Below are 27,492 nucleotides of genomic sequence, written 5' to 3'. Positions count from 1 at the left end.
GGGAGGCAGGGCCTTGCCCAAATGTGGTGATGGCTTTCTAAGAGCAGGGTAGTGGGGGCCCTCAGTTGACCACACTCCCAGCGGCTGGAAGTCTGCAAGGCACACCCTCGCGGCTGCCACAACGTCCATGTGACTTCACATGTTAACGTCTGTAGGAATCCGTTTTCACTGCAAGGGGAGCTTACTGTAGAATTTCACCTGAAAGAAAGTGACCTTAGACGTCAGCCAGTTCTAACCTATCATTTTACACATGAAGAAACCAGGGCCAAGAAAAAGTCCAGGTGACCTTACATTGGTATTAGAAGTCAGACAGGGAAGGAATACAGTTGACCAAAGTATGGAAGGGGAACAGGACTTGCTACCTCAAAACATGCTTTTTCGGCACAAGGATTATTTCGGGCTCATTATTATTATTATTTTTTAAGATTTTATTTATTTATTTGACACACAGAAAGAGAAAGCACAAGGAGGGGGAGGGGCAGAGGGAGAAGCAGGCTGCCTGCCGAGCAGGGAGCCTGATATGGAGCTCAATGTGGGGCTCGACTCCAGGGCCCTGGGGTCAGGAGCTGAGCAGCGGGCAGATGCTTAAGGGCCTGAGACTCCCCAGCGCCACGGATACAGCTTCTTGAGATTCGGAGAGGGAGACAGCCTCACAGATGGAGAGTTCCCTTATAAACGTAAATATCTCTTACACAAGGGTAACTTTTTTCTTTTTTTAAGATTTTATTTAGTTGAGAGAGAAAGAGCTCCAGCGACAACAGAGGGAGAGGCAGACCCGCACTGAGTCCCAACTTGGCGCTCAATCCCAGGACCCTGAGATCATGACCTGAGCTTAAGGCAGAGGCTTAATTGACTGAGCCACCCAGGCTCCCCATAAGGGTAACTTCTACTCAGGTTTTCAGAGCTTCCCCTGTGGCCACTGTTTCTTAAAAATAATCAGCCCTAGGGGCACCTGGGTGCCTCAGTGGGTTAAGCCTCTGCCTTCGGCTCAGGTCATGATCTCAGCATCCTGGGATCGAGTCCCGCATCGGGCTCTCTGCTCAGTGAGGAGCCCGCTTCCCCCCCACCCATCTTTTACCTTTAGCTGGAGATGGTGTGAAGGTGGTGGCTTGTGCCATTTTGAGTTACTCGGTTTTCCTGGGTATCTCCCAGGTACAGCAGGTATATAAGCTATGTACTTCCGTTTGGTTTTCTCCTCTTCATCTGTTTTTTATTAGAGGGGGCTCTCAGCCCAGAACCTAGAAGGGTAGAGGGAAGAGTCTCTTTCCTCCCCTGCACGATTCATGCACCCGTCTATCCATCCGTTCACTCAAAATGCTTTAGGGAACCACACGTGTCAGGCACTAGAGTGGGCACTGAGAGCAGCCCCTGTCCACAAAGAACTTACAGTCTAGGAATGCAGCTGGGCAAGCGAACAGATAATTATTTACTCCAACGTGACAAATCTCACGAAAGGAGTAAGTTCTCAGGCGCTAGGGGAAGAAGGAGCCGTTAGGTTGGGGGTGGGTGGGTCAGGGGTTTTCTGGGGGGAAATGGGGCCTGATGTGAATCCTGCGGACTGGTGGGACGTACCTGGTAAAATGAAAGGAGGCTGTTTGGTGGGAAGGTGTTCCAGGCAGAGAAAACAGCCTGTGCCAAGGAGGGAGCCACCAAGAACCCGAGGAGTTGATGGCCTATAGGCTAGAGTGTAGAAGGTGGTGTGTGTTTAGAGCAGGGGAGCGGGAAGGGAAGGGGAAAGGGAAGCAGAGAAAATAGAGAGGGGGAGGAGGTAGCAGGGGCTGCTGCCTTACTGTGACCAGGTAAAACATTCTGTCCATCCTGAAGGCTCTGTGAGTTACAGAAGGATTTCAAGCAGGTGGAATTATCAGGGATTTTGCAAAACAAAGCTGTCTCCGTAAGAGTAGGGGTACTCAATAAGCAACACTATTACTGAAACTTGACACCAAAAGCAAAAACAAAAATGGACAAAGGGGACAGCAAACTAAAAAACCTCTGCACAGCAAAGGGAATCATCAACAAAATGAAAAGGCAAACTACGAAATGGGAGAAAATATTTGCTAATCATATATCTGGCAAGAGGTTAATACTCCACATATAGAAAGAACTCATACAACCCAATAACAAAAAGACCAATCTGATTAAAAATCTGGAAGAGGATCTGAATAAACATTTCCCCAAAGACATCCAGATGCCATCAGACACATGACAAGATGCTCAACATTGCTCAACATCAGGGACATGCAAATCAAAACCACAATGAGGTATCACCTCACACCTGTCAGAATGGCTAAGATCAAAAAGACAAGAAATAACAAGTGTTGGTGAAGATGTGGAGAAAAGGGAACCTCTGTGCACTGCTGATGGGAGTGTAAATTGGTGTGACCACCGTGGAAAACAGTATGGAGGTTTCTCACAAAACTACTACCATTTGCCAACAATCCCACTTCTGGATATTTAGCCAAAGAAAATGAAGCCACTAACTTGAAAAGATACCTGCACATCCCATGTTCACTACAGCATTATACACAATAGCCAAGATCTGGAAACAACATAAGGGCCCAATGATGGATGATGGATAAAGACAATGTGGTATATACACAACGGAATACTATTCAGTCATTAAAAAAAAAAGTGAAATCTTGCCATTTGTGAAAACATGGATAGGCCTTGAGGACATTATGCTAAGTGAAATAAGTTAGAGAAAGACAAATACCACATGAGCTCACTTTTATGTAGAATCTGAAAAACAAAGAACAATAAAAAAACAAGCTCACACATACAGAGAACAGACTGGTGGGGTTGCCAGAGGCAGAGAGGTGGGGGGTTGGGGTAAAATGGGTGAAGTGGGCCAAAAGGTATAAACTTCTAGTTCTAAGTCATAGGAATGTAATGTACAGATGGTGACTGCAGTTAACAATACTATTTTGCATACTTGAAAGGTGTTAAGAGAATAAATCTTAAAGGTTGTCATTACAAGAAAAAAATTTATAACTATATATGGTGACAGACAGTAAGTTGACCTATTATGACCATTTTGCAATAAATACAAATATGGAATCATAATTTTGTATACCTGTAACTAATACATTACATGTCAGTTACACCTTAAAAAAAAGATTATCAAAACTGTTAGATGTGAAATCACAACGAAAAAATAATTGAAACTGGTTGAAATATGGTATTTTTTAAAAAGCCTAATTAAAAACTTTAGTGAAGGAGTCCAGGGTCCTCTGTAGAGGTAGGCAAACCCATTCCATATGTATTGGTCAAAGTGAATTAACTTTTGATTGCAAAGAACACTGGCTGGGGTTAACTAACAGGAGATGAAATTCATAGACTGTTTGCACATTACCACTATTCTCCAGAGAAATCCTCTTTCTCCAGGTCTATTGCTTTCACGTGCTTGTCTTTGAAAAGGTGAAAAGGTGAAACTGAGAAATCCAAAGTGTATCAATTCCTCCCAAGTCATCATTTTTGACATTGTATCACTTATAAAGTATCTCGACAAAGTATCACTTATAAAGCTCTCCAAAACGGTTCATGACTAACACTTGGGCCATCAAAATTTTGTTAATCAAGTAAGGTTTCTTAACCACTATAAACAACCCTTTCCTCAGTCACTAATGCATTTTAGCATTACAGCTTTGTTAGAAGATAACAGAAATTTGTTGTTGAATCAAACCTTATTTTCACTTTTTAAAAAAAAAGGAAACCATCATTAGAAATCGACTCATGAACACAAACCAGAAAGCACCAGCTCAGCTCACAGCTGCGGCGTAGATGCAGTGACACATCCTGTGCATATGTCCTAGAGAAGAGCGAGTAGCTTACAACAACATCGTAGGAAAAACCAACAGAGAACCACGCAAGTCCACAAATGAGCAACATGCCTTTTGGTTGATGGATGTGCCATCCCTGTATTCACCCAGTTTTGAGAGATGCCTCAAAGGGACAACCACAAATGGGATTTTAGTGGCTTAATCATCAAATTCTACATCTGGCCATGAAAATGGAAAAACAATTTAAAGGGGGGGTAATCTCTGGTGGATAAAATGGCTAATAATCACTTGCTGATTTGTAGATGCCGGAGGAAATTGATTTATTCTACCAAGCATCCAGCCCTGCATTCTAAGCCCGCCAGGTTTTTTTTTTTTATTTTTTTAATGCACATATGCAGTCACTTAAAATTATGGATAAAAAAGAAAAGTAAATATTAAACTATTTCTGCTTAAGTTGAAACAATATTATTGAGGGGAAGAAAGGAATCCAGCACAGGCAAGCAAGACATTGACAATAACAGCATGGCACACTATCTCATAAAAGTTTTTAAAAATGGCTTAAGCAGCTGTGATCTATGGTCCCATACATATTCTTGCATGGCACTGTAAGTTAATCGTAACCAATTATGCAGATTCCTTCCTTAGCATCCTCTCCTTCGACCTGTTCTTTGCTCTAATTCCTGCCCCAACATTACTAAGTTTCCCATCATCAATTCATTTATTCTTTTACTTTAATATCTGGTTGTGAGTATTCTGGATAAGGGACATAAATGATTAGGTTAAACTACACAAAATTTTTGTAAGTTAAAAATTGCCAAATAGGGGCACCTAGGTGGCTCAGTGGGTTAAAGCCTCTGCCTTTGGCTCGGGTCATGATCTCAGGGTCCTGGGATCGAGCCCCGCGTCAGGCTCTCTGCTCAGCGGGAAGCCTGTTTCCCCCTCTCTCTCTGCCTGCCTCTCTGCCTACTTGTGATCTCTGTCTGTGAAATAAATAAATAAAATCTTTTTTAAAAATCACCAAATATCTGTAATTTCATAATTTCATGTTACAATTTACTGTGTTCAGCCACTGCGATTCTGAGATGGTTTGATGTAGAAATTAGCCTACCCTGCTCAACAGAGCAGAATTTCAAGAATCATTTCTTTTCCTAAAGTCTAGGGTACATGATCTTTTTCCTCATATGTGAATCTATTCATACAAAAAAAAAATCTTATAAGGGGCTTGGGTGGCTCAGTTAGGCGTCATGCTCTTGATTTGGGCCTCAGGTCATGATCGTGGGGTTGTGAGATTGAGCCCTGCATGGAGCTCTGCACTGGACGCAGAGCCTGCTCAGGATCCTGTCTTTCCCCCTCCTCTGCACTCCCTGCTCTCTACCTCTCTTAAAAACAACAACACCACCACTTACAAAACTATCAATATGAATTGCATTTAGTTCCATATTTAGTAAAGCACGTATTTTTAAAAATGTATAAAATTGGAGCAGTGCATTCCAACGTACCAAGGAGGCACGGTCTGGCCGAGAACCAGTCACTGGCCTGTCATACATGTCTGAGTATGATGAGCTGCTGTGCATTTGGCTGGACTGGCCCAACCTCACGGGACCCGATAAACCTGGGGCAATCAATCAAAAGGACTTTAGGAATCTAGAAAGAGAACTCTTGATCTTGGACTGAAATGATCCCAGCAACACCCTTTGCCATCTCGGAAGGTCTGGTTGGGCGGGCCGGCAGCATTCCCTCTTTCTCAGAGCTCTCTTGCTGAACACTGTTTGGTGTACAGGAGGCCGGGGGAGCCTGGTCCCGAGGTAGGGAAGTGTCCGTGCAGGCGAGCAAGTCTTTGTGCAGAGGCAGCCCCGACCTGTGGGAGGCTGAGCTCAATGTTCGCTTGTCCCAGTTCCTTTAATGCATTACACGGCTTGCTGTCTACGCTGATCAAATTAATCACAAATCGCCGTCTCCACAGCTGAAGTTAATTTAAAAACATTCCAGGGATTGTGTAAGTAGTGTAGTGTTTCTTCATGGGATTCCTTATTTTCTGCGAAAATATACCGTGCCAGAATTGCTAGTGTGCTTGCTTCTGGTCAGGTTCCAGGAAACTGTGTGATAGTCTTTCTCCAAGACAAATTGAGAAGTTAGAACTTCTTTTGCTGATGTTTAAATATGTTTAAACGTGGCCAAACGAGTGAAATACATTTTTTTCTAAATAGGGACCATAAGGTCCAGCCATGAGAGTTCTTTGTTTCCTTTTGTTTTCATCAGAGTTCCCAGTACGGCCAGTCCAGTGCACCTTACTGGTTAAGATTACTTCTGGTTCCCACCGTCTTCAACATACAGAGTCCAGGTCCAACAGGCCCAGGAATGCCCCCAAAGCATCTCAGCTGCTCGCCAACAAACGCCTGGCTACTGGGGTGCCTGGGTGGCTCGGTTGGTTAAGTGACTGCCTTCGGCTCAGGTCATGATCCTGGAGGGCTGGGATCGAGTCCCGCAGCGGGCTCCCAGCTCATTGGAGTCTGCTTCTCCTTCTGACTCTCCCCGCTCTCGTGCTCTCTCTCTTATTCTCTCTCTCTCAAATAAACAAAATCTTAAAAAAAAAAAAAAGATGAACACCTTGCTATCAAGCGCATACCAGTGTGTGTTTCCACCTTCAAATTTCCCATGTCATCAACAGTAGAGCAAGAGTCAGCACCCTGCCTTGCTTCCTGTTTCTCTCGCTTGCCCTCCACGCTAAGGAGCTGGGTGGGAATCTGGCATTGCGAGGTCTTAGTGTGGGCTCCCCCAGAAGCAGCCTGACACAAGGAGGTGAACGTGAGCGGTTTGTCTATGAGGTAAAGGCACATGGGTGGGAGGGTGGGGGGGTGGGGAAGTGAGATGAGGAAGGGAAGGTAGTCAATAAAGCAAGTGTCCTCCAGACCGCTCCTTTAGTGTCCATCCACAGTGAACACGGTGGGGAATGACGGAAAATGGGGAGTTCGAGAAATGGGCAATGCCAGACCCACACGGCCTTCTATGCCATCTTAAACAGAACAGATCTTATTCGGAACCCAATACAAAGTCACTGAAAGGCTTTGAGGAGATGGCTAACATGATGTGATTTAAGTTTTCAGAGGAACCCCTCTGGAACGTGAACTAGAGGGGGCAAAAGCAGCAGCTCGGGGAGCTATCGTCGGGGTTCAGGTGAGAGATGATGGCACACGGCTGGCTGGTGTCGGGCAGGAGAGAGAGGAGCAGACAGGCTTGAGGCTCGGTCGGCGATAGGATTTAGTGCCAGAGTGAATACGAGCAGGGAGAAGAGTGAGTTGCCAGGAAGGATGCCCAGGTTTTTGACTTGAACCAGTTTGGACACTGTTTGTCCTGGAACAGGGAGGATGGGTGAGAGGGGGGCAGTGAGCTCTGGAGAGCTGATCCAGAGCCCAGTTTGGGATGTCCGAAGCTCAGCGGGACATTCCAATGGCCAGGTGAAGAATACAGCGGACAGAGCGTTGGGCTGGAGAGTCACACTTTGAAGCCACCTACATGTAGACGGCAGGGAAAAAGATAGGAAATGGGGTCGGAGACAGCGCTTTGTGCAAACGGAGCGTGGGGAAAGAGGCTGAGAAGGAAAACCAGAAGGTGTGATGTGGTTTTAAAATATGCCTGGGGCGCCTGGGTGGCTCTATGGGTTAAAGCCTCTGCCTTCAGCTCAGGTCGTGATCTCAGGGTCCTGGGATCGAGGCCCACATGGGGCTCTCTGCTCAGCGGGGAGCCTGCTTCCTCCTCTCTCTCTGTCTGCCTCTCTCCTTACTTGTGATCTCTGTCTGTCAAATAAATAAATTAAAAAAAAATATGCCTGCAAATTCTTTGATAATCCACCCTGCAGGGGTGCCTGGGTGGCTCAGTGGGTTAAGCCTCTGCCTTCAGCTCGGGTCGTGATCCCAGGGTCCTGGGATCGAGCCCTGCATCGGGCTCTCTGCTCAGCAGGGAGCCAGCTTCCTCCTCTCTCTCTGCCCGCCTCTCTGCCTACCTGTGATCTCTGTCTGTCAAATGAATAAATAACACCTTAAAAAAAAATCCACCTTGCAAGGGCGGAAGCCTAAGTCCCCCCTCCGGACATGGGACTGGACTGATCGTCTGGCTTCACAGGAAGGGGCCGCGGTGGGGGCGGATGGAGCGTAACTCCGAAGATCAGGGCACAGAAGGCAGAGCTACTCTCACCTTCTCTGTCCCCGAGTTCTTGCGATGTGGAAATCTGCTGCCGGGCCACGAGGACACTCAAACAGCCCCACGGGGCGCTCCGTGGGGCGAGGAGCTGAGGCTTCCTGCCAGCAGCCAGCGAGGGGCTGAGGTCTCCTGCCCAAGCCGGTGAGCGTGCCGCCTTGCAGGTAGAGCCCCCCAGGTCAGGCCTTCGGAGGACGACAGCTTCGGCCAACAACCCAAGCTCCCCGTCCAGCTAAAGTGCTCGGGAATTCCGGCGCACAGAAATGGTGAGGGGTAGTGAGTAAACGTTGTTTTCAATCTCTGAGCTTTGGAGTATTTTGTTGAATGGCCACATGCGGTGCCCGGAAGTGGAGCAAAGGGAATGGTCTTCTAAGGATGGTTGCTGCTGTGGTGTGCTGGGTTTTAATTCTGCATTTGTGTTCATCCAGTCTGAGCTACCGTGGATTTTAAGTACACGGACAGAGTCTACCTTCGGAACGGAAAAAGGCTGCCAATTTCACTAAACTCTGGTGCAGTACCTTAAAGGTAATTTGGTGCGAATGAGGGATCATTGTGAGCATGAATTGGTCACCATGGGGCTATCTCTATACACCACCACCTGCAACACCCTGCTCTACTCTCCACTCTCAGAACAAAGCCTGAGCTCCTTGGTTCAACATACAGGGCTCATTGCAGCAGGCTTCCAGCTTACCTTCTTGGCTGTCAATGGGTTGGTGCCCCCAGATGCCAGCCAGTGCACTTCCTGTCTGGAGCCAAAGCCTTCCTTTTGCGTCCCTTTTGCAGCTGTGTATCGACCCAGTCAGCCATTTATTTATTCTTATGCAGTAGCTGCTCGGAAGTAAGCACTGTAATACTCGCCTTCTCCCCTCTGTTTTGTATCGGGTGGGTTCATGTTCATTCCACAAGGACAGTTTCAACGTCATCTCCTCTCCTCCACTTTCCCTGACTGACCCATGCAGACTCAATTCCTCTTATCTGATTGCTATGGAATGGTTCAAATGATCTATATGCTTTCTATCTCTGTATACACACACACACACACACACACACACACACACAGTTTTACATGCATATATACACATGGACATACACAGTGGATCAGTGGGAGTTAGGGGAGCCGACCCCCGGCACAGTCAAAGGTCCTTATGTAACTTTTGACTCCCCCACAATGTAACTACCAAAAGCTTACTGTTGACTGGAAGCCTTACCAGTAACAGAAAACACCTGATTCACCCATATTTTGTATATGTATTATATACGGCATTCTTCCAATAAAGTAAGGTACAGAAAGGGAAATGTTATTAAGGAAATCAGAAGGAAGAGAAAATACATTCACAGAGCCATACTATAAAAAAAAAAACCATGCATAAGTGGACCCATGTAGTTCACACCTGTTATAGGTCAAGCATAATATGTAAAAACATAAATATACATATTCATTCTTTTGAATGCTTATATATAGAGGTATAAACACACATTATTTATATGTGAGTAACATTATTTGCCTCTCCACCAGAGTCCTGTGGGCATTCATTAATGCACCAAGTTTTTTGTTCAACACCTACTATGTGCCAGGAACTGCGCTAGGAGCTAGAGTTACAACCCTTACCCTGCACCTCACTTACCAAAAAAGACCGATATGTTGCCTGCCCTCCCAAGTTGTTTAGCAGGGGCAGCAGATAGATATGAATCTCCGGAATTCAGGAGACTGTCTGGGCATGTCATTTGTTCAATTAATGTTGAACCTGAAGTGATTTCATTTTAACTAGGTTTAGAATATTGGTTTTTTTGCCTTTTGTTTGTTTTCATAAGCAAGACCTTCAGATTTAAAACAGGTTATTGGAACCAGTATGTTGAGACCCAGCAAGTTAACGGACGAAACCGGAAGTACTGCTGATTACTCTGGACAAACCAGCCCATGGGAAGTGATCTAATTGTCCTTGGGAGATAGCCATGGCTTTTGAATCTGCCACCTGTTCACTGTGATACTTTAGGCAAATCACTTAATTGCTTAATCTTTTGAAACTTAGTTTATTTATCTGTAAATGGGATCTGAACCGTAATTTACACACGGCTGACAATGCAAGTGGTACCTCAGGATCTGTTTGCCCCTTCTAAGTCCTAAGACCTCTATTACATTGTCCCTTCTTAGAAGCCTTCAAGCAATGACTGATGGGAGTATAAATACCTCAGCTCCCTCGCCTTCAGGGGTGGTTAGCTCTGAGGCTTGTATCTTACTGTCTTCTAGAATTCCCCAGCAGGACTGAATCATAGTGACAACTTTTTATTTCCTTAGTACTTCTTTCCCTACTAGAACTTTCTGGGGTCACCTCACAAATAAACCACGTACACTCAAATCCTGACCTCAGAGTCTGCTTCTGGGTCATACTGGGCAGGAGTCAAGCAAAACAAGATCATGGGTGATAACATATGAGAAAGCATTTTGCAAAAACATCAGCTTTTATGTATCCAATATTTTGGGGGGAAAAACTGTGGAATGTTGGAATGGCACTGCTCTTAAAGCAGAAAATCAAATCAAATAAAGTTCTTGGAAATTCATCAAACTTCTTCAAGTTTCTCCATTCCAACGTCTGTCAAATAGGCACAGTATCTATTTCGCAGGTTTGATAAGTCATTGAAATCACAGTGAAAAGTGTTTACACGTAGTAGAATCTCACCAATATTTGCAGAATGCCAATCTGACTTATGAAGACTAGGTAATATGCTTATCTTCATTTTAATGTTTATGCAGCCTTGGCTATATGCACATAAATCACATATAAACAGGACTGTAATATCTTCTAAACCAATGAAACTACTGAAATAAAGTTGTTCAGAAGTGATTTCTATGTTGTAATAAAATATTTCATGGTCACTATTTCCTAGAAAAACTCAGCTCTTGAGTTTTGGGGATATTCCCACAATTCTAGTTTCAAGAATAAGAGACGAATGATACCTCAAGTGCTCACAAATCACTAAAATCATGTTTTCAAAATAAGATCCAACCCATAAAACTAAAACAACCGACTCGCAGTTCTCAATTCTTGCGTAAGGCTGAATAATGGCCTCCCCAAAGATGTCCAGGTCCTACCTAATCCTTAGAACCTGTAAAGGTTACCATATATGGCAAAAGGGACTTTGTGGATGTGATCAAATTAAGGATCCTATGATAAGGAGACCATACTGGATTATCTGGGTGGGTCTGGTATAATCACAGGTTTCTTTGTAGATAAGGGAGGAAGGAGACCAAGAGAAAAAAAAGACAAGGTGACGAACAAGAGATTGAAGTGATGTGGCCACAAGCCTAGGATTGCTGGAAGCCTCTAGAAGCTATGAGAGACAAGGAATGGATTCTCCCCTGGAACCTCCAGAAGGAACAGCCCTGCCAACACCTTAATTTTAGCCCCTTAAGACTCACTTTGGATTTCTGATCTCCAGAACTCTAAGAGAATAATAAATCTGTGTTTTGTTTTTTTAAAGCCATAAAGTTTGTGGGAAATTATTATAATGGCACTTCCTTAGCGGGGCTCTGAGAGGAATCAGTTCTCAAAGCAGGTGTGATTTACAGAAAGCAGGCATCTCTCCCTGAGTGCAGACCCTCAGCACAAACCCAGTCATTCATTCATCTCATGTTTACTTTTATTTGAATAAAGGGAAAAAATGTATAACAGAAATACGTTATGAATAGGGAGTTGCTCTAAATGTGAAAAGAATAGCAAAATTACTATTTATCTTATGTTGCTCAAGGCCAAAAGATGCCAGTGTTAGGTCCCGGAACCCTGTGGACAGAGAATTCAGGTCAATAAATATTCTAGACTGGCCAATGGACTCCATGCCCAAACAGCACTGAAAAAGTCTAGGGTTCCACCTAATCTCTGCTGCCCCCCCACACCCACTGAGGGCCAAACCCTCCCCTGCAAGGTCGCATTTCCACTCCTACAAGATGAAAGAAACCATCCGGAACCAGGAGAAGTGCCCCAAACTGCAAGCATGAGTGTGCAGTGGCGGGAAAGTCACCGCTGGCCGAAAGAAGGTGGTTCAGGGTGGTATTAAAATTTCATGGCGGGGGCGGGGGGGGGCGCCTGGGTGGCTCAGTGGGTTAAGCCTCTGCCTTCCACTCAGGTCATGATCTCAGGGTCCTGGGATGAGCCCCGCATCGGGCTCTCTACTCAGCAGGGAGCCTGCTTCCCCCCACCCCCCCACGTCTGCCTCTCTTGACTAAAGAAGTTGGGGGTAAATAATACTCCCAGTAGTGAAGAAGCGAGTATGTTCACGAACCAAGGAACAAGGGCCCACTTCCACCGTTGTCCCGGTATCCGCAAGGGGTGCTTTACCACTCACAGATCCTGCAGGCGCCCCTTTAAAGATTTTTAAAAATTTATTTGTCAGAGAGAGAGTGAGAGCAAACTAGATCTCAAATAAATAAATAAATAAAATCTCTTATAACAATTTTATAAATAAATATTATTTTATAAATAAATATTTTATATTTTTATATTTATTTTATAAATAAATATTTTATAAATAAAATCTTTTTCAAATAAATAAATAGAATCTTTTAAAAAAATCTTAAAAAAAATTTTTTTAAACAAAAATTGTAAACCCCCAGTGCTTATGTTAGAAATCTCTACACAGCAGTCACAGCTTCACTGTAAGCTGTGAAGCCCCAGGAAACAAACAGTGAGCACCTTGCCTTTTCTGTAAAAGTATCAGCCCTCACGGAACACAGGGTCCGGGCAGCTCCCGAAGACCCTACCTCGTCATAAACACACCAGCTTGGGAAGTAGACTCTGTGTCAAGAAAGCACATTTCACATCCTGAAAACCACAGAACTGCAGAAGCCTCACACGGAGTCTTCATTTTATTTATTTATTTATTTTTTATTTATTTATTTGAGAAACCGAGATCACAAGTAGGCAAAGCAGCAGGCAGAGAGAGAGGGAGAAGCAGGCTCCCTGCTGAGCAGAGAGCCCGATGCGGGGCTCGATCCCAGGACCCTGAGATCATGACCCAAGCCGAAGGCAGAGGCTTAACCCACTGAGCCACCCAGGCGCCCCCGGAGTCTTCATTTTAATACTCCTTGCTTTATTGGGGAGTTTTCCGGCTTTTCGTTTAATTTGGTGGCGCTTTGAAAGCGAAGCTCCTGGAGGTCCGTTTGCTGGCTGCTAGGAAACTGCTAATCTCGTCTCCCAAAAGCAGTTGGTCTTTCTTAAGTGGGCTTTCTAACAATTCAAGAGCCTCCAATGTTCAAGGAGAATGTGATTATGAGCAAATTGCATCTGCTTACATTTTTATTGTGGAAAGGAAATTGAAACTTACGATCCTACATTCTAAGAACCTGGTTTGAGGTTTGTTCTGTTTGAACTTCAAAATCCCTTAATACTGTGGCTGGCTGATGAAAGATTTTTTTCCTGTAAGTCAAACAAAGATAGTCAGGCTCACCTTTCAGAAGCCTGTTCCAAACCAAGGCTCTCTGCCCGCTCTCCCCAATGACTGTTGACTAAACAAATCTCTGCAGGGCACTGAGTCAGTGCCCCCCACCCGCACCTTGGGCAAGGGCCAGAGACAGTTTTGGTGGAGAGGGTGCTACGGGAAACTAGTGGGTGGGGGCCACAGGCAGTGCTCCAAATCGTACCATGCACAGGACAGCTTTTGGACTGTCCCCTACCAGTAACCATCCCCTGCAGCGCAAAAGGTCCACAGTGCCCCACAGGAGAAATGCTGCTGGAGCAGACACCTCAGAAGGCAAGAGATCACAGCCAGAGAACCAGGAAAGCCCTTCCCGTGACTGATTCCTAAAGGCTGCCCTCATGCCCTGGAGAAGAGCAGGCACCGAGGCCAGGCTGCCCTGTTTGAACCCCCACTTCATCACTTACTACTGGCCACGCTGCCTTGGGCAAGTTATTTAACTTCTCCGCGACTCATTTTTCTTCTCCGCCACGCGGGGATTATAATACCAGTACTTAACACACAGAACTTACGGGCTCTCAAATGGGTTAATAGTCCTAAAGTGTTTAGAACAGTGCCAGGCACCAGTACGCCTGTGCTTACCAAGTGGCTTTGCTGATCTCACGGCTCGGACCAGTTTATCAACAGTAGAGAAACGGCTTCAGATTCTAAATTGCCAGAGTAAGAAAAAGGACTCGATTTCATCTGACAACCACATTCTCTTTCCAGTTCATTAACCTTAATCAGAAAGGCACTGAGTAGAGCCCCCTTCCCAGGGGGCTCAGCCCCAGCCCAGCAAAGGCTTACTCTGCCGCCCTGTCTCTGCCCCTGCTCCACCCGCACAACCAGCGACCGACAATCAGTAGGTGCCCTTCAGCTAGCACGGAAAACACAAAACTACGCAGGCACAGAACCCACCCGCCCGCCGCCACTCGCACCCCCGCCGGCCCAGTAGACGCGCGCCCACCACCCAGCCAGAAGGCACCCACCTGGCTGCGCGCAGAGCCTCCCTCCCCGGGAAACCGCCCGACGCCGCCAGGTGGGGCGCAGCCGGTGCGGAGGGGCTGGGAAGAAGCCTCACCAACCGGGCGCAGGGAGGAAAGCCCGTGCGCGCCCGGGGCCTGGCACCTGATGAAATCCCATCTCAGCGCGCACACCCCCGCGGGGTGCCTGGAGGGACCAAGGAGAGTGGCCGCCCCGACGAGGAGCTCAGGCCAGGCGAGAAGCAGACACGCACCTGGCCGCGTTCCCTAAGCCACCTGCCACCCAGGGGAACAGCAGCGGGAGCGCCAGGGCCCAGTGCGGCGGCATCTTCGCGCGGGGCCTCCCTCCGTCGCCTCCCGCCGCTCCTCCTGAGCCCCCTCTCGGGACGTCGCGGGCCCCGGGGCGCTGCGGGCCGGCCGCCTCCGCTCTCCCTCGGCCGCTCGGGGCGTCGCCTCCTCCCGGGCACGGTCCCAGCGGGCGGCGGGGGCGCCCTGGTAGGGCGCGCGGCAGCTCCTCTCGGGGCGCAGCGGGGCCGGCGCGCGAGGGGAGGCGGGGCGGGCCGCGCACATCTGGCTGGGACCCGCCTCCAGCACGACCCGCGCATCCTCCTCCGCGCGCTCTGCTCCCACAGAAACTTCCCGCAGACTCAGTGCACTTCACTCTGGACAGTCACCAGGTCGCGCCATCTGTTGCAGACCGCTGCTTTGCGGCAGGTTTCCGTGATACCTGCGCTCCGATTTCAGAATCTGGGTGAGTCCAAGCAGGAAACCAGGGTGCTAGTTCAGAACACTTCCATACTCCTTTCGTTTCGGTTCTCATCGTGCTCTGCTAGGTGTTCTTCCACAAACTGCCAATCACGGGCTGGGCTGCTGGAGTGGGAAGCTCACCGAGTCCTGGGCAACCCCTTCATCTGACGTGACCTTCCGTGCTCATTTGCAACAGCTCACTCACAGGGGACCACCGGACGACAGTGAAATGTAATTCCCAGGGCAGAAACTAGTGGCGGACACGTGTCTGGTCCCCCCTCCACTCCTTTCCTGCATCCATACCCTTTCGTTTCACAGTGGGGAGAGCCTAGGTCCCCACACTGTTCTTGGGACTTGACTGTGACTTGCTTTGACCAATGGCAGAAGTGCAGAAGTTAACCAAGTTGCCAGTTCCAAGCGTAGGTCGTAAGACACCTGAGCCTCTCTCCAGGATGCAGAAGACCATGCCCCCAGCCAGCATTGTAGCCCAACCCACAGATACATGAATGAGCTCAGCCAAGGTCAGCGGTGCCCGCCAAGCTCCTGAGGCTTATTGTGACAATCCATTACACGGCAATAGTTCTCCAACACCCCTATGACCTAGGGTTAGATATAAAATGAAGAGTATGGGGGGCACCTGGGTGGCTCAGTGGGTTAAAGCCTCTGCCTTCAGCTCAGGTCATGATCCCAAGATCCTGGGATCGAGCCCCGCATCGGGCTCTCTGCTCTGCGGGGAGACTGCTTCTCCCCCTCTCTCTGCCTGCCTCTCTGCCTACTTGTGATCTCTTTCTGTCAAATAAATAAATAAAATCTTAAAAAAAAATGAAGAGTATGAAGAAGGAGGAAGTTCGTCTTGATGAGCTTGATTCGTGGTTATATAATGGGTAAATGTCTTAATTCTAGCCAAGAAAATGTAAGAAGTGAAGACGGGGAAGAGGCTTGCTGGAGAGTCTTCATTTACACTGTAATGGATCTCCTTACTGGCCTAAGTCATGTTTAATTGGATCTCTGGTTTTATGGCTGAAGGTATCCTAATGGATTCAGTGTCCTTGGTTAGAAACCAGTTAGGCCGTTGAGCTGTTGCTAGAGAAGAGTGACAGGCCCTGTCTTAACCATTCTACATGCATCATCTGATCCAACACCCACGACTCTAGGTAGTGATCATTGGTTCCCCCATTTTTGAAGTGTCAAGGAATGGAGTCAGAGAGGTTAAGCGACTTACCCAAGGTCATACAATGGACAAGTGTAGAACTGGGATTGGAAAGGAGGGCCCTTCTCTGCTGCGTTCTGCTGTTCTAGAAATCCTTTTCCTCATCTTCTCACTCCGCGGCCTCAGATGTCAAATGAGTCTCATGAATGAGGTAATACAATGACCTCTTCCAGGCCATTATTCTTCACACCAAAACGGGTTTGTTTTACTGAAAATATGAAAAGTGAAAGGAAAGAATAAGAAGTATGAACCGCGTACCTGCAAATATCTTGAAGCAAATGGAGTCTAAAATGTGTCCTCGTGCGGCTTTCCCCATAGGCACACCGCGAGGCCAGGGGCCGAGGGGAAGTGATTTTCTCCGCAGCTCCCAAGGACACCGGCAGGGGGTGGGGAGTCAATCAGGAAGGGAAGGAAACCGGCAAGTATATATCGCGTCATCCCAGAGCCAGCCTAGCACATGGCTCTGCACTTGAGCTCCTCCAAAACGGCCCTCTAGTCACTGCGGGAAGGCTTCTACCTGAGTACGGATCCTGGGACTTGGGCCTACTGTGCTGACAGCCAAAGGCAGCCCCCGGCCTTGTCGATGCTGACTGTTGGAAGTCCTACTACAACCGGAAGGCCCTGGGCACCACATACCCAGCTTCCTCATGTGTAGAAACGGCATTAAATCGGCAATTAGGAGTTTTTCTCCCTAAACATGCTGATCCAGACCACTCCCTCTTCCACATAAACCATTACTCCAAAGAGTCCTAATAAAACAGGAGTAGCCTAACACAGGGAGCCTTCTGGCTTCTTAGCCCTGGGTTATCGAACCAATGCCATTTTCTGGGTTTTTTTTTGCTTTTATCAGAGCAGACTTCTCTTCTAGGCTTAACGGAGGGGACGAGCGTTACGACAGGAAACTTTCAGAGTGGCCAAACTCTCCTCGGCCAACCCACTTAATATCTCCGGAGGGGAGCTGTACACAAAGACGCCGTCCGGGAGCATGAGGAACAGAGAAGGAGCCTGGGGGCGCCTGGGTGGCTCAGTGGGTTAAAGCCTCTGCCTTTGGCTCGGTCATGATCCCCAGGGGTCCTGGGATCGAGCCCCGCATCAGGCTCTCTGCTCAGCAGGGAGCCTGCTTCCTCCTCTCTCTCTGCCTGCCTCTCTGCCTACTTGTGAACTCTGTCTGTCAAATAAATAAATAAAATCTTAAAAAAAAAAAATAAAAGGAGAAGGAGCCTGGAAGCGATATGTGGCCAGGTGAGAAGACACCGGATACAAACGGCCATGGACAGGCAGGTGTTTTTAATAATCACACTGGCGTTGCCGACTTTGAAGAGCATGGCTCTTCGGGGGGCCGCGCTGCATTCTACAAAGGAAAAGCAATCTTTGATCAGAATCTCATAAAATCATCCGCACCCTTTACGGCGCTACTTTTGTTTTTAATCTATTTTCACAGAGCTCCCTGCGTGGTACAGGTGTGATGGGATATTTTTGTGCCTTCGGAGTATATAGGTCCGTCACACGCATGTAGAACTTTCCATACTTACATTGTGCCTGGCGCTGAGATCCAAAATTATATTGAAATAGCAGCACGGGAAGCAAAGTATGATCGGATGAAAGACTTTAAGGTCGGTACAAATTAGCTGGCGGGGGTGGGGGTTCTTGTTAAAATGCATATTCTGATTGGGTAGCTCTGGAGTAAGGCCTGAGTCTTGATTACTAAAAATATCCCAAGTGATGCCTGTGCTGGTTGTCTGAGAACCTCTTACAGTAATGAGAGTCTAGAGATCACCTGGACGAGTCATTGTCAAGTTCAGCTGCACACTGACATCATCCGGGAAGCTTTGAAACTGCAGGTGCCCCAACCCCACCTCCAGAGTTTCTAATGTATGAACAATGGCTTGAGCTTAGGGACGCAGAGAAACTTCGTGGGTGGTTCTAATGGCGAACCAAGATTGAGAATCATTGGTTTGGACGGCCTCCAACGTTTTACAAATGGAAAAACAGGTCCAGTGTGTGAAGTGTCTTGCCCAAAGCCCCACATAGAATGAGTTCGTGTCTCTGTTTCCATCACATGGCCCTCCCCTCAAAGTTCACATTTTTCTTTTTTTTTTTTTTTCCTTAACAGAGAGTGCATGAGCATATGTGAATGGGGCGAGGGGCAGAGGGACAGAATCTTCAGGCGGACTCCCCACTGAGTGTGGAGGCCACCCCATCACAGGGCTTGACTCCAGGAACCTGAGACACTTCATGTTTTCTTCTTTTCTTTTTAGATTTTTTTTTATTTGACAGAGATCACAAGTAGGCAGAGAGACAGGCAGAGAGAGAGAGAGAGAGAGAGGGAAGCAGGCTCCCCGCTGAGCAGAGAGCCCGATGCGGGACTTGATCCCAGGACCCTGAGATCATGACCTGAGTCGAAGGCACAGGCTTAACCCACTGAGCCACCCAGGCGCCCCAAACTTCACATTTTCTTGATCACCATTCCTACTGAAGAGGAAGATGGCACCTCTTAATTCATCATCGTCTACGTTAATTGTAGTGACATGTTCAAGAAACGGATGGGTTTTCCCAGTCTGTTTTTCTTTCCATTTCTTATTCCATGAAACGAGTCAATGAAGACATGTAAGATTCTCAATGCAGAAACAGCTACGTTCTGTATGGGAAGGTGTGTCCTCAGGCATACACTGCTTTTTTTCATCCCGTGCCCGTCAAGGATCCTGTCCTTGGAGCCCGATGGCAGGAAAAAAAATAAAAGTTCCCTTCTGTTTCACCACCTCTCAACTTCCTTCCTTCTTTGTCCTCTCCCTCCATTCTTGCTCAGACATTTCTCTGGAAACTACAAAGTGTCAGGCCCTTTGGGGGCCACTTTGCAGAAATGTGTCCACTGGGCAGTCTGCAGCTTATTTTTCCCTGGAGACCGGGGCTGGCCGGCTAACACAAGGTCCTTAGAACGTCTGGACTTCAACACAATGGACCACACCTCTTGCGGAGCAGAAAAAAACATGAAGGTGGGATTAAAAGAGAAAAAAGTAACACTGGGATTCATTTTCCTTCAAATTTTGCCAGCTCGTAGCACCTCCCATTTGATAATTGAAGAGAAATTGCTATTTGTGGGGTGATTATATTATGATGATGATGATGATGATGATGATGATATCAGGGTAAGTACTTACTCTTGACAATGAGGTAGATGTTACTATGCCATTTTACAGATGAGGCACGTGAAGTTTAGAGCAGTTACGTCTTGTCTATGGTCATGTAGCCACATAGGAAAGAACATGGATTTGGGAGTCAGAATTCACCAGTGGTTAATGTTGCTGCCAGACTTCATTCTTCACCACGGTAAGGTCAGTTCACCACCAGAAACAATAAATATTTTATAGGTTGGTGAGGATCAGCATGGCTTTTGTTGATTTTTAGGTGACCGAACCTATGACCTATGACCCTTTAAATGTCACGACTCTATAGAAAAATCTCTTGCCTGTGAATGAAATTTCACTGTGTGAACGTTAGCACCCTTGAGTTTGACTAAATTCATGTTTGCAACTTAAGGCACTCAGTCATTGAGGGCTTTTCTTTTTGTCTTTCTTGGGGGGAATGCAATAACTTGGGATACCCCTGCCAGGCTTGTCTGTCTCTTCTGTCCTACAGAAATCTGACACAATGATTTCTGAGAGCGAAAGCCGAGCGCCTCCATTGATGTGGGCCTTAAAAGTACAGACGCTGACTCAAAGCTACTAGTACTGGAAAATTGGAACTATATTTGTGATTTTGGGGGATGTAAAGATGAATAAGAGATAATCCCTTGCTCTGGGTGACAGACACGTAAATATATTAGAATTACTGGCGTAAGTGTTAACAGAAGTACTTCGGGAGCTGTGGAAACAAGGAAGGGAGAACATAAATTCTTTGGGTTCTGTATGTAAAATGCTGCTCCTGGATTATCCCCTACTTTCAGGAACTGTTTTCTAGGACAATTTTGAGATGGCAAGATTTTGACAAAACAGGAAACCTTGAAAATTATCTTGGCTTGGAGCACTGAGTAATGTATAGGAGTGCTGAATCACTATATTGTACACCTGAAACTAGTATCACACTGTATGTTAGCTATACTGGAATGAAAATCGAATCATTGGTTGCTCAGGTGTCCTCATACTCTTTTTTATTTTTTTTAAGATTTTTTTGGACAGAGAGAAAGAGAGATCACAAGTAGGCAAAGAGTCAGGCAGAGGGGGAGGGGGAAACAGGCTCCCCGCCGAGCAGAGTGCCCGATGCGGGACCCGATCCCAGCACCCCAAGACCATCACCTGAGCCGAAGGCAGAGGCTCAACCACTAAGGTGCCCCTGTCCTCATCCTCTTTTAACTGTAGGGCTGCACCTCCAGCACTCTTAGGACTAATAAGTAGGCATATTTTCGGGTGCTTGGATATCTTATGATTCACTCCCCAACTTTTATCTTTTAAAAGAGTTTATTTAGGGGCACCTGGGTGGCTCAGTCATTAAGCTTCTGCCTTCAGCTCAGGGCACGATCCCAGGGTCCTAGGATTGAGCCCCACGTCGGGCTCCCTGGAAGGCGGGAAGCCTGCTTCTCCTCTCCCACTGCCCCTGCTTGTGTTCCCTCTCTTGCTGTGTCTCTCTCTGTCAAGTAAATAAATAAAATCTATAAAAAAAAAAGAGAAAATGAGATTGACTTATTTAAAAAGATATAAAAATTCTTGTAGAATAAAATATTTCAAATAAAATCAGACGGGCACAGGTTTTCAAATGTGATGAAATAGTAACAACAGCTAAAACAAAATAAATAAATAAAATCTTAAAAAAATATATTCATTTTATTTTAGGAAGAGCTAGCCAGCAGGAGAAGGGGCCAAGGCAGAGGGAGACAAAATCTCAAGTAGACTCCCCGCTGAGTGTGGCACCCAACTTGGGGCTTGATCCCACAACCCGGAGATCATGACCTGAGCCAAAATCCAGAGTCACGTGAGTGACTAAGCCACTCAGGTACCCCACCCTCCCCCCGTTTTAAAACTAGATCCTACAATCCTACTAACATGGTAGGCTTAGTAGTCAAGTTTGTGCCCTGTGACTCACCACTCCTTGGCCATAGCTGATCGGACAGGGGTGGATATAAAAGCCATGCTTTTCCTCTCCAGGACTGTGGATTAGGGCCACTGAGGTCATTAGTCAGTGAGCAGTGAGGGCCGGAGAGTGGCAGCGGGACAAGTCAAGCCATGTCGAAGCTGAAGTTAGGGCAGGGGGCTGATCGGGGAGCAGGAGCAACAAGGCTACGGAGTGCAAACGGAGCAGATGCTCAAGGACTAGGTGGTTCCGTATCAATGTTTACCTACATCTGTATCTGTATCCACATCTGCATCTGTACGTATACACAATCTGTGTATCTAGCTACATATATGTAACCCAGTACCATAGTATCTTTATCTCTACAACTGTAACTACATTCATGTCTGCCTGTATCTATACATCTCTAACTACATGTCTATCACTCTCTGTGTATGTATAATTATTTCTCGCTATATATCCACAATGATGTAATACTGTATATACACGTCTGGAACTCCATTACTAGACCTCTATCACTATATGTATAATTAGATCTCTGTATCTATAGATCACAATATTGCTATATATTTACATCTCTATTTCTATAACTATGACTATATCATCTATACATCTGTCTGTTTCTCTACCCCTGTCTGTATCATATCACTATCTCTCTAGCTGTATTTCTAGTTTGAGGACTCTTCTGTTCCTTTAAGGACTGTATCTATCTGCTGCTCTCCATCTCTAGGAGTCCCTGGATTCTTCTAATATACTTCCTTTGAACTTGAGATAGTCAGTGTTTATCTCCTGTACCCTATGTGGACCTATCCAGAGGAGTCCTGACTCAAACACTATTACATTCCACCTCCTATCTTTTGCTCAGTCTGGCCAGGCTGCACTGACCCTTTCAAGCAAAGAAAAGAAGAGTTCCGTTTTCATCAAACAGAGAACCTTAAGATGGATGAAATGCTCGTGATCACGTGGTCCAGGCCTCTCTCTTACGGGTGAGAAAACAGGTATAGAGAGTTCCAGCCTGAGGTTGGCCTTAAGATGGTAGTGGGACATCCTTCCCGTCACCCAAGTTGATTTTCATCAGTTGAACTTTCCAAATCTTTTCTAGCGGATGCCATCAGGACATCTCTCCCCCCGCCTCCGCCCCCCGCCCAGTTTTCCAGTGCTCTCCACTGATCGTCAAGGCTGTTGACCTTGAATACTTGCCACTCTTCGTCAGAGGGTTTTAGAGTCATTGAGGACAGCTCACCCAGCGATGGACAGGGATCTGGGGACTCAACACCCGGGCACTTGATCTCTTGTTTGGGAGAACTCTGTATGGTCTCCCAGGGCTCCCCAGGGGGATACAGCTCCAGACGCCCAGAATGGAAACTGGCCTGATTATTTATTCTTTACCGGCTTCCTTCTCCTCCCTCTCTCACTTCCCCATTCCCTTGCTAATATTTCCTGGGATCGCCTCCCAGATAACCTACCTGCATTCACCCCCTGGCCTCTGGGGAAATCCCCAAAAGACATCTATGTGCATTCTAGTAGAAAGAGCTTCCACCTGAACTTTGGGGATCTCCTTTTCAGTCCATTTAACATAAATTCGACAGTACATATGAGCTCCGAGGTTCCCCATGGTCGATTTCAAAACCAGTGAGGTACTTTGGTGTTCCTCAGATGGTAAGCAGCCATTTTGGTACAATCCTTATTTATTCTTGTCTGACTATAACCAAGGGGATAAAACCCATAAATCTCATCCTAAATTCATTGCTTGGCCCCACACCTTTCATTTTAAGGAACTTACAAACATGGTGTTTTGGGTGTGGTACAATATTTGTAGGGTGTGAAAATGAAGAAAATGCATCTTTTAAAATTTGTTCTCGCTGTAACAAAGTGTACTATAAATTCCCTAAATGACATATTGATGATGTGTGTAAATTCTAGTATTTCCTTCTTTTGCCAAACTCCTGATACTGCTTGGATGCCAGAGACAAGAATTTATATCCGGACGCTTAGGGTAGAAACACAATATGACACTTACAATATATTTCACAGGCATCTCTGCTAAATAGAAAAATATGTATTAAAATTTTATTGATGTTAAATTATCTTCCCCATGTTAAATAAGATACTCTATATCTGCTATCAGGCTCTATTAGGACAAGTTAATTACTAAAACACTGTAGATGATTGCTCAGGACTTAACATGTTCAGAACTTAATATTCAGGACTTAATAATACAACATGGGTCTGATGGAAATGTTTGTGTTTGAAGCTTACTCTTAAAAAGTTGATGTTAGGGCACCTGGGTGGCTCAGTGGGTTAAGCCTCTGCCTTCGGCTCAGGTCATGATCTCAGGGTCCTGGGATCGAGTCCCGCATCGGGCTCTCTGCTCGGCAGGGAGCCTGCTTCCTCCTCTCTCTCTGCCTGCCTCTCTGCCTACTTGTGATCTCTCTCTGTCAAATAAATAAATAAAATCTTAAAAAAAAAAAAGTTGATGTTATTTGCTCTTTTGTTCAAAGGGTTTCCCCAGCACCTATCTATAGAACACAGCAGACATGGGACACCTGGGGGGCTCAGTCAGTTAAGCGTCCACGTTAGGCTCAGCTTATGATCCCAGAGATCCTGCTCAGTGGGGAGTGGGGAGTGGGGAGTCTGCTTCTCCCTCTCCCACTTGTGCTCTCCTTCTCTTACTCAAATAAATTTTAAAAATCTTAAAAAAAAAAGAAAGTAGGTGTGGTTTAAATAAATGGTATATCAAGTTAAACATGGACCACTGACTTCACTAGACTCTCCAATTTTGTTGGAGATTTTTAAACTGCACCTACTTTCTAAAACTTTTTTTTTTAAGGTTTTATTTATTCCTTTGCCAGAGAGAGAGAGAGATTGACAGCAAGAGACAGAACACAAGCAGGGAGAGCAGGAGAGGGAGAAGCAGGCTCCCTGGAGCCCAATGAGGGATGCGATCCCAGGACCCCGGAATCATGACTTGAGCCGAAGGCAGATGCTCAATGACTGAGCCACCTAGGTACCCCTAAAACATATTTTTAAAAGCAACATTTAAAAATAGTTTTTAAAGATTTTATTTATTTATTTACTTATTTGAGAGAGCGAGCAAGCGAGTGAGTGAGCACGAGAAGGGGAAGGGTCACAGGGAGAAGCAGATTGAGCAGGGAGTCCGATGCCGGACTCAATCCCAGAACTCCAGGATCACAACCTGAGCCGAAGGCAGATGCTTAACCCACTGAGCCAGCCACCCAGGAGCCCTAAAAATTTTTTTTAATAGCAAAACATTCTGTGTCTTTTGGATAAATGGTGAGGGGTATCAATTATAGTATGTGTGCCTTTCAAATGTGTCATTGGAGCTCATGCACGATAGCCATCTAAAGCTTCGCATGACTAAGTCCTGAGGGATAAAGGATCACTCAACGTGAGGAAATGCACAAAAGTAGGAGCACAAGCTTCAGCCGTAAAGCGGCAGGAGATCTCCTCCTCCTCAAAGGAGGAAGAACGCCCTTACCGTAGTTGCAGTGTATTGCTGAGTTCTGCTTCCCGTCCGGGGAGCGAAGCTAAGAATCTCTTCTTCCCGACTCACGAGTTGAACCACAGCCCTGAGCCAAGCCTGCTGACGGGTGTCACCCAAACATCAGCAATATTGCCGAAGTGCAGCCTCGCTCTGGCCTCACCTGGAACGTAGCATCCTCTCTTTTCCTGTACCAGGAGAGTTGCACGTGTGTACTTGTGACATCAAATCGAGCCGGACTTCTAAGACTCAGAAATCAAGTGATTGATCTGAAACTGCTAATTCTTGGTGAAGCTGAATCTTCTCTTTCAATGACGGGATCTCCTCACCAGTCTCAAAGAACTAATGGGAATCCTTTGGGGATACGAGCAGTTCTGAAGGTTCGTGTTCTGACTTGAGTGTCAGTACAACAGATCTAAGACGCCACTTCTGAAAGAAGTGGGTCAAAGCCCGCCACCCATGGTTTAGGCAAGGATTCCTTTTTGGTGCCTTTCTCCTTCTGTCCAGCTCAAATTGATTCCAGGCCAACTGAGAATTCCAGTTCCCATTTTAGTCATAAAGGTACGGACATGAGGGGCACCTGGGGGTTTCAGTCAGTTAGGCATCTGCCTTCGGCTCAGGTCATGATCCCAGGGTCCTGGGGTTGAGCCCTGGGTCTGGCTCCCTGCTCAGTGGGGAGCCTGCCTCTCCCTCTCCCTCTGCCTGATGCTTCCCCTACTTGTGCTCTCTGTCAAATAAATAAATTTTAAAAAAATAAAATAAAGGTATGGACATAAGAAATGGGGAATTGTAAAGATAAGTTTTGGAAAACAAACTTCTAATGAACTCAATCTCATTTTATCTGGTATCGTCTACCTTTATTTATTTATTTATTTATTTGACTTTATGATGTAAAAATCAGAGCTAGATAGGACCTTGTGAATGACCTGGGTTAAAGAACTGAGTTTAAAAGCCCGCCTCTTACTAGCTGTATCACCGGGGGGGGGGGGGGGCGCAAGGTGTTGGGGTTTTGGGGTGGGGGGGACAGCAGTTAAATTTGCTTCTTCATTTCCTCAGCTGTGAAATATGAAGAAGATACTTCCCAGGGTCATCGTGAAGTTGAGTGTTAACACAAACCCAGGCCTTCGAATGGTGCCCAGTGCAAGGTAAGAACCCATCAAGTGTTAGATGTCATCAAGGTCAGAATGGTTTTTTAGGAGATGTGTCCAAAGCCCACAGCTGCGCTGGCAGCCAGCTCCTTCCAAACCACCACACTGTGGCCCGCCTTCAAAACCAACACTGGTGGGGCGCCTGGGTGTCTCAGTGGGTTAAGCCTCTACCTTCAGCTCAGGTCATGATCTCAGGGTCCTGGGATCGAGTCCCATATTGGGCTTTCCGCTTAGCAGGGAGCCTGCTTTCCCCTCTCTCTCTGCCTCTCTGCTTACTTGTGTTCTCTATCTTTCTGTCAAATAAATAAATAAAATCTTTAAAAAAAAAAAAAAGCCAACACTGGTGCTGGAGTCTGGGGTCAAACAGGAGTTAATCTCTCCGTTATAGTACCGGTTAGCATACCAAAGAGGTATGCATTTCGGGAGACCTCATTTTATGCAGCATGACAACTGGGAAGCCAGTGCTGATTGCAAGAATTCTACCAATGTTTTCCAACAGCAAAAGTTTGTTAAAAGCCTCCTGGGTTCCCAAAGAAACCCACTAAGGTTTTATCCTTCAGCTACATAAGATCTCCCACACTCACGACCATGCCAGTGGGAGAACTCAATCAAAACCGCGTTTTTCGTACGATGCTGTCAAGAAACGTTTGTCCTTCAATGGCAAGCACCATGCCGTTTCCGTCGCACCCTTCCTGGTTTTCTGCCTCGAGCTCGCCACAGTCTTTGAGCTCTTTTACTGCACTTTGTAGATGACTGGTAAGGATGCAGAATCATTTATATCTATAGACATGTACATCCTATGCCCTGGAGGGTCAAGTGACTCCCCTCCCCCACGGTGGAAGAGGCCAGTTCGCCTCCATTTACAAGTTCATTTCAACTTTCCTGATCTCTGTGTGTCTGTCTTGGTTTCTCCTTCGAACTAGTTGTACTATCTTACTAGTTCCCACAGGGATGTGTTAAATCAAATCTTTAATCATGTGTTCATCTTACATTTTTATCAGAGTCATGATTTTACCTGTTTTGAAAAATTTCCCTTAATCTTAATGTCTAATCACAGTTAACTGATAATAGAGCTTAAATATTTGAAAGAAAAAATACTTTTAAAACATTGGTTCTCCTTATTTGTGGGACACTAGTTTGATAATTAAAACATTCCTGGGTGCTGTTGCTCTAGTCTTCATTACTTTCATCAAATGGGAAGTCCAAACAAATTTTTTTTTTTCAAATCACAATTTATTTCCACTTATCTCTGAAGGATATCTTAAATTTGAACAAAACGAAGTATCTCTGGCAACCAAATTCACTCAAATTACAGAAAGCCAGGGGGACTGTGGGAGATGAGAAGGGAGATGGTGGGAGAGGAGAGGGGATGGTGAGGGATGAGGGGGAACTGTGGGAGAGGAGGGGGGATTGTGGG

General features: G+C 46.2%; 1 protein-coding gene across 1 annotated transcript in view; it reads right to left on the bottom strand.

Moving 5' to 3' along the window:
- The window catches only part of EGFL6 (EGF like domain multiple 6), a gene marked incomplete at its 5' end in the record, with an annotated part of 62,357 nt that extends 45,680 nt beyond the window's left edge, over positions 1-16,677 (bottom strand). Inside the window, 2 exons of the mRNA XM_080794912.1 lie at positions 16,374-16,446; positions 16,620-16,677. Coding sequence (XP_080651038.1) covers positions 16,374-16,446; positions 16,620-16,677 — 131 coding nt within the window. The remainder of the gene's footprint in view (positions 1-16,373; positions 16,447-16,619) is intronic.
- Positions 16,678-27,492: the final 10,815 nt, after the last annotated feature.

This window comes from Martes martes (assembly GCF_963455335.1).
Source record: "Martes martes genome assembly, chromosome: X".
In the NCBI taxonomy this organism is placed as follows: domain Eukaryota; kingdom Metazoa; phylum Chordata; class Mammalia; order Carnivora; family Mustelidae; genus Martes; species Martes martes.
Note: the sequence above shows the minus strand (reverse complement) of the source record. Positions and strands in the feature narration are given on the sequence as shown.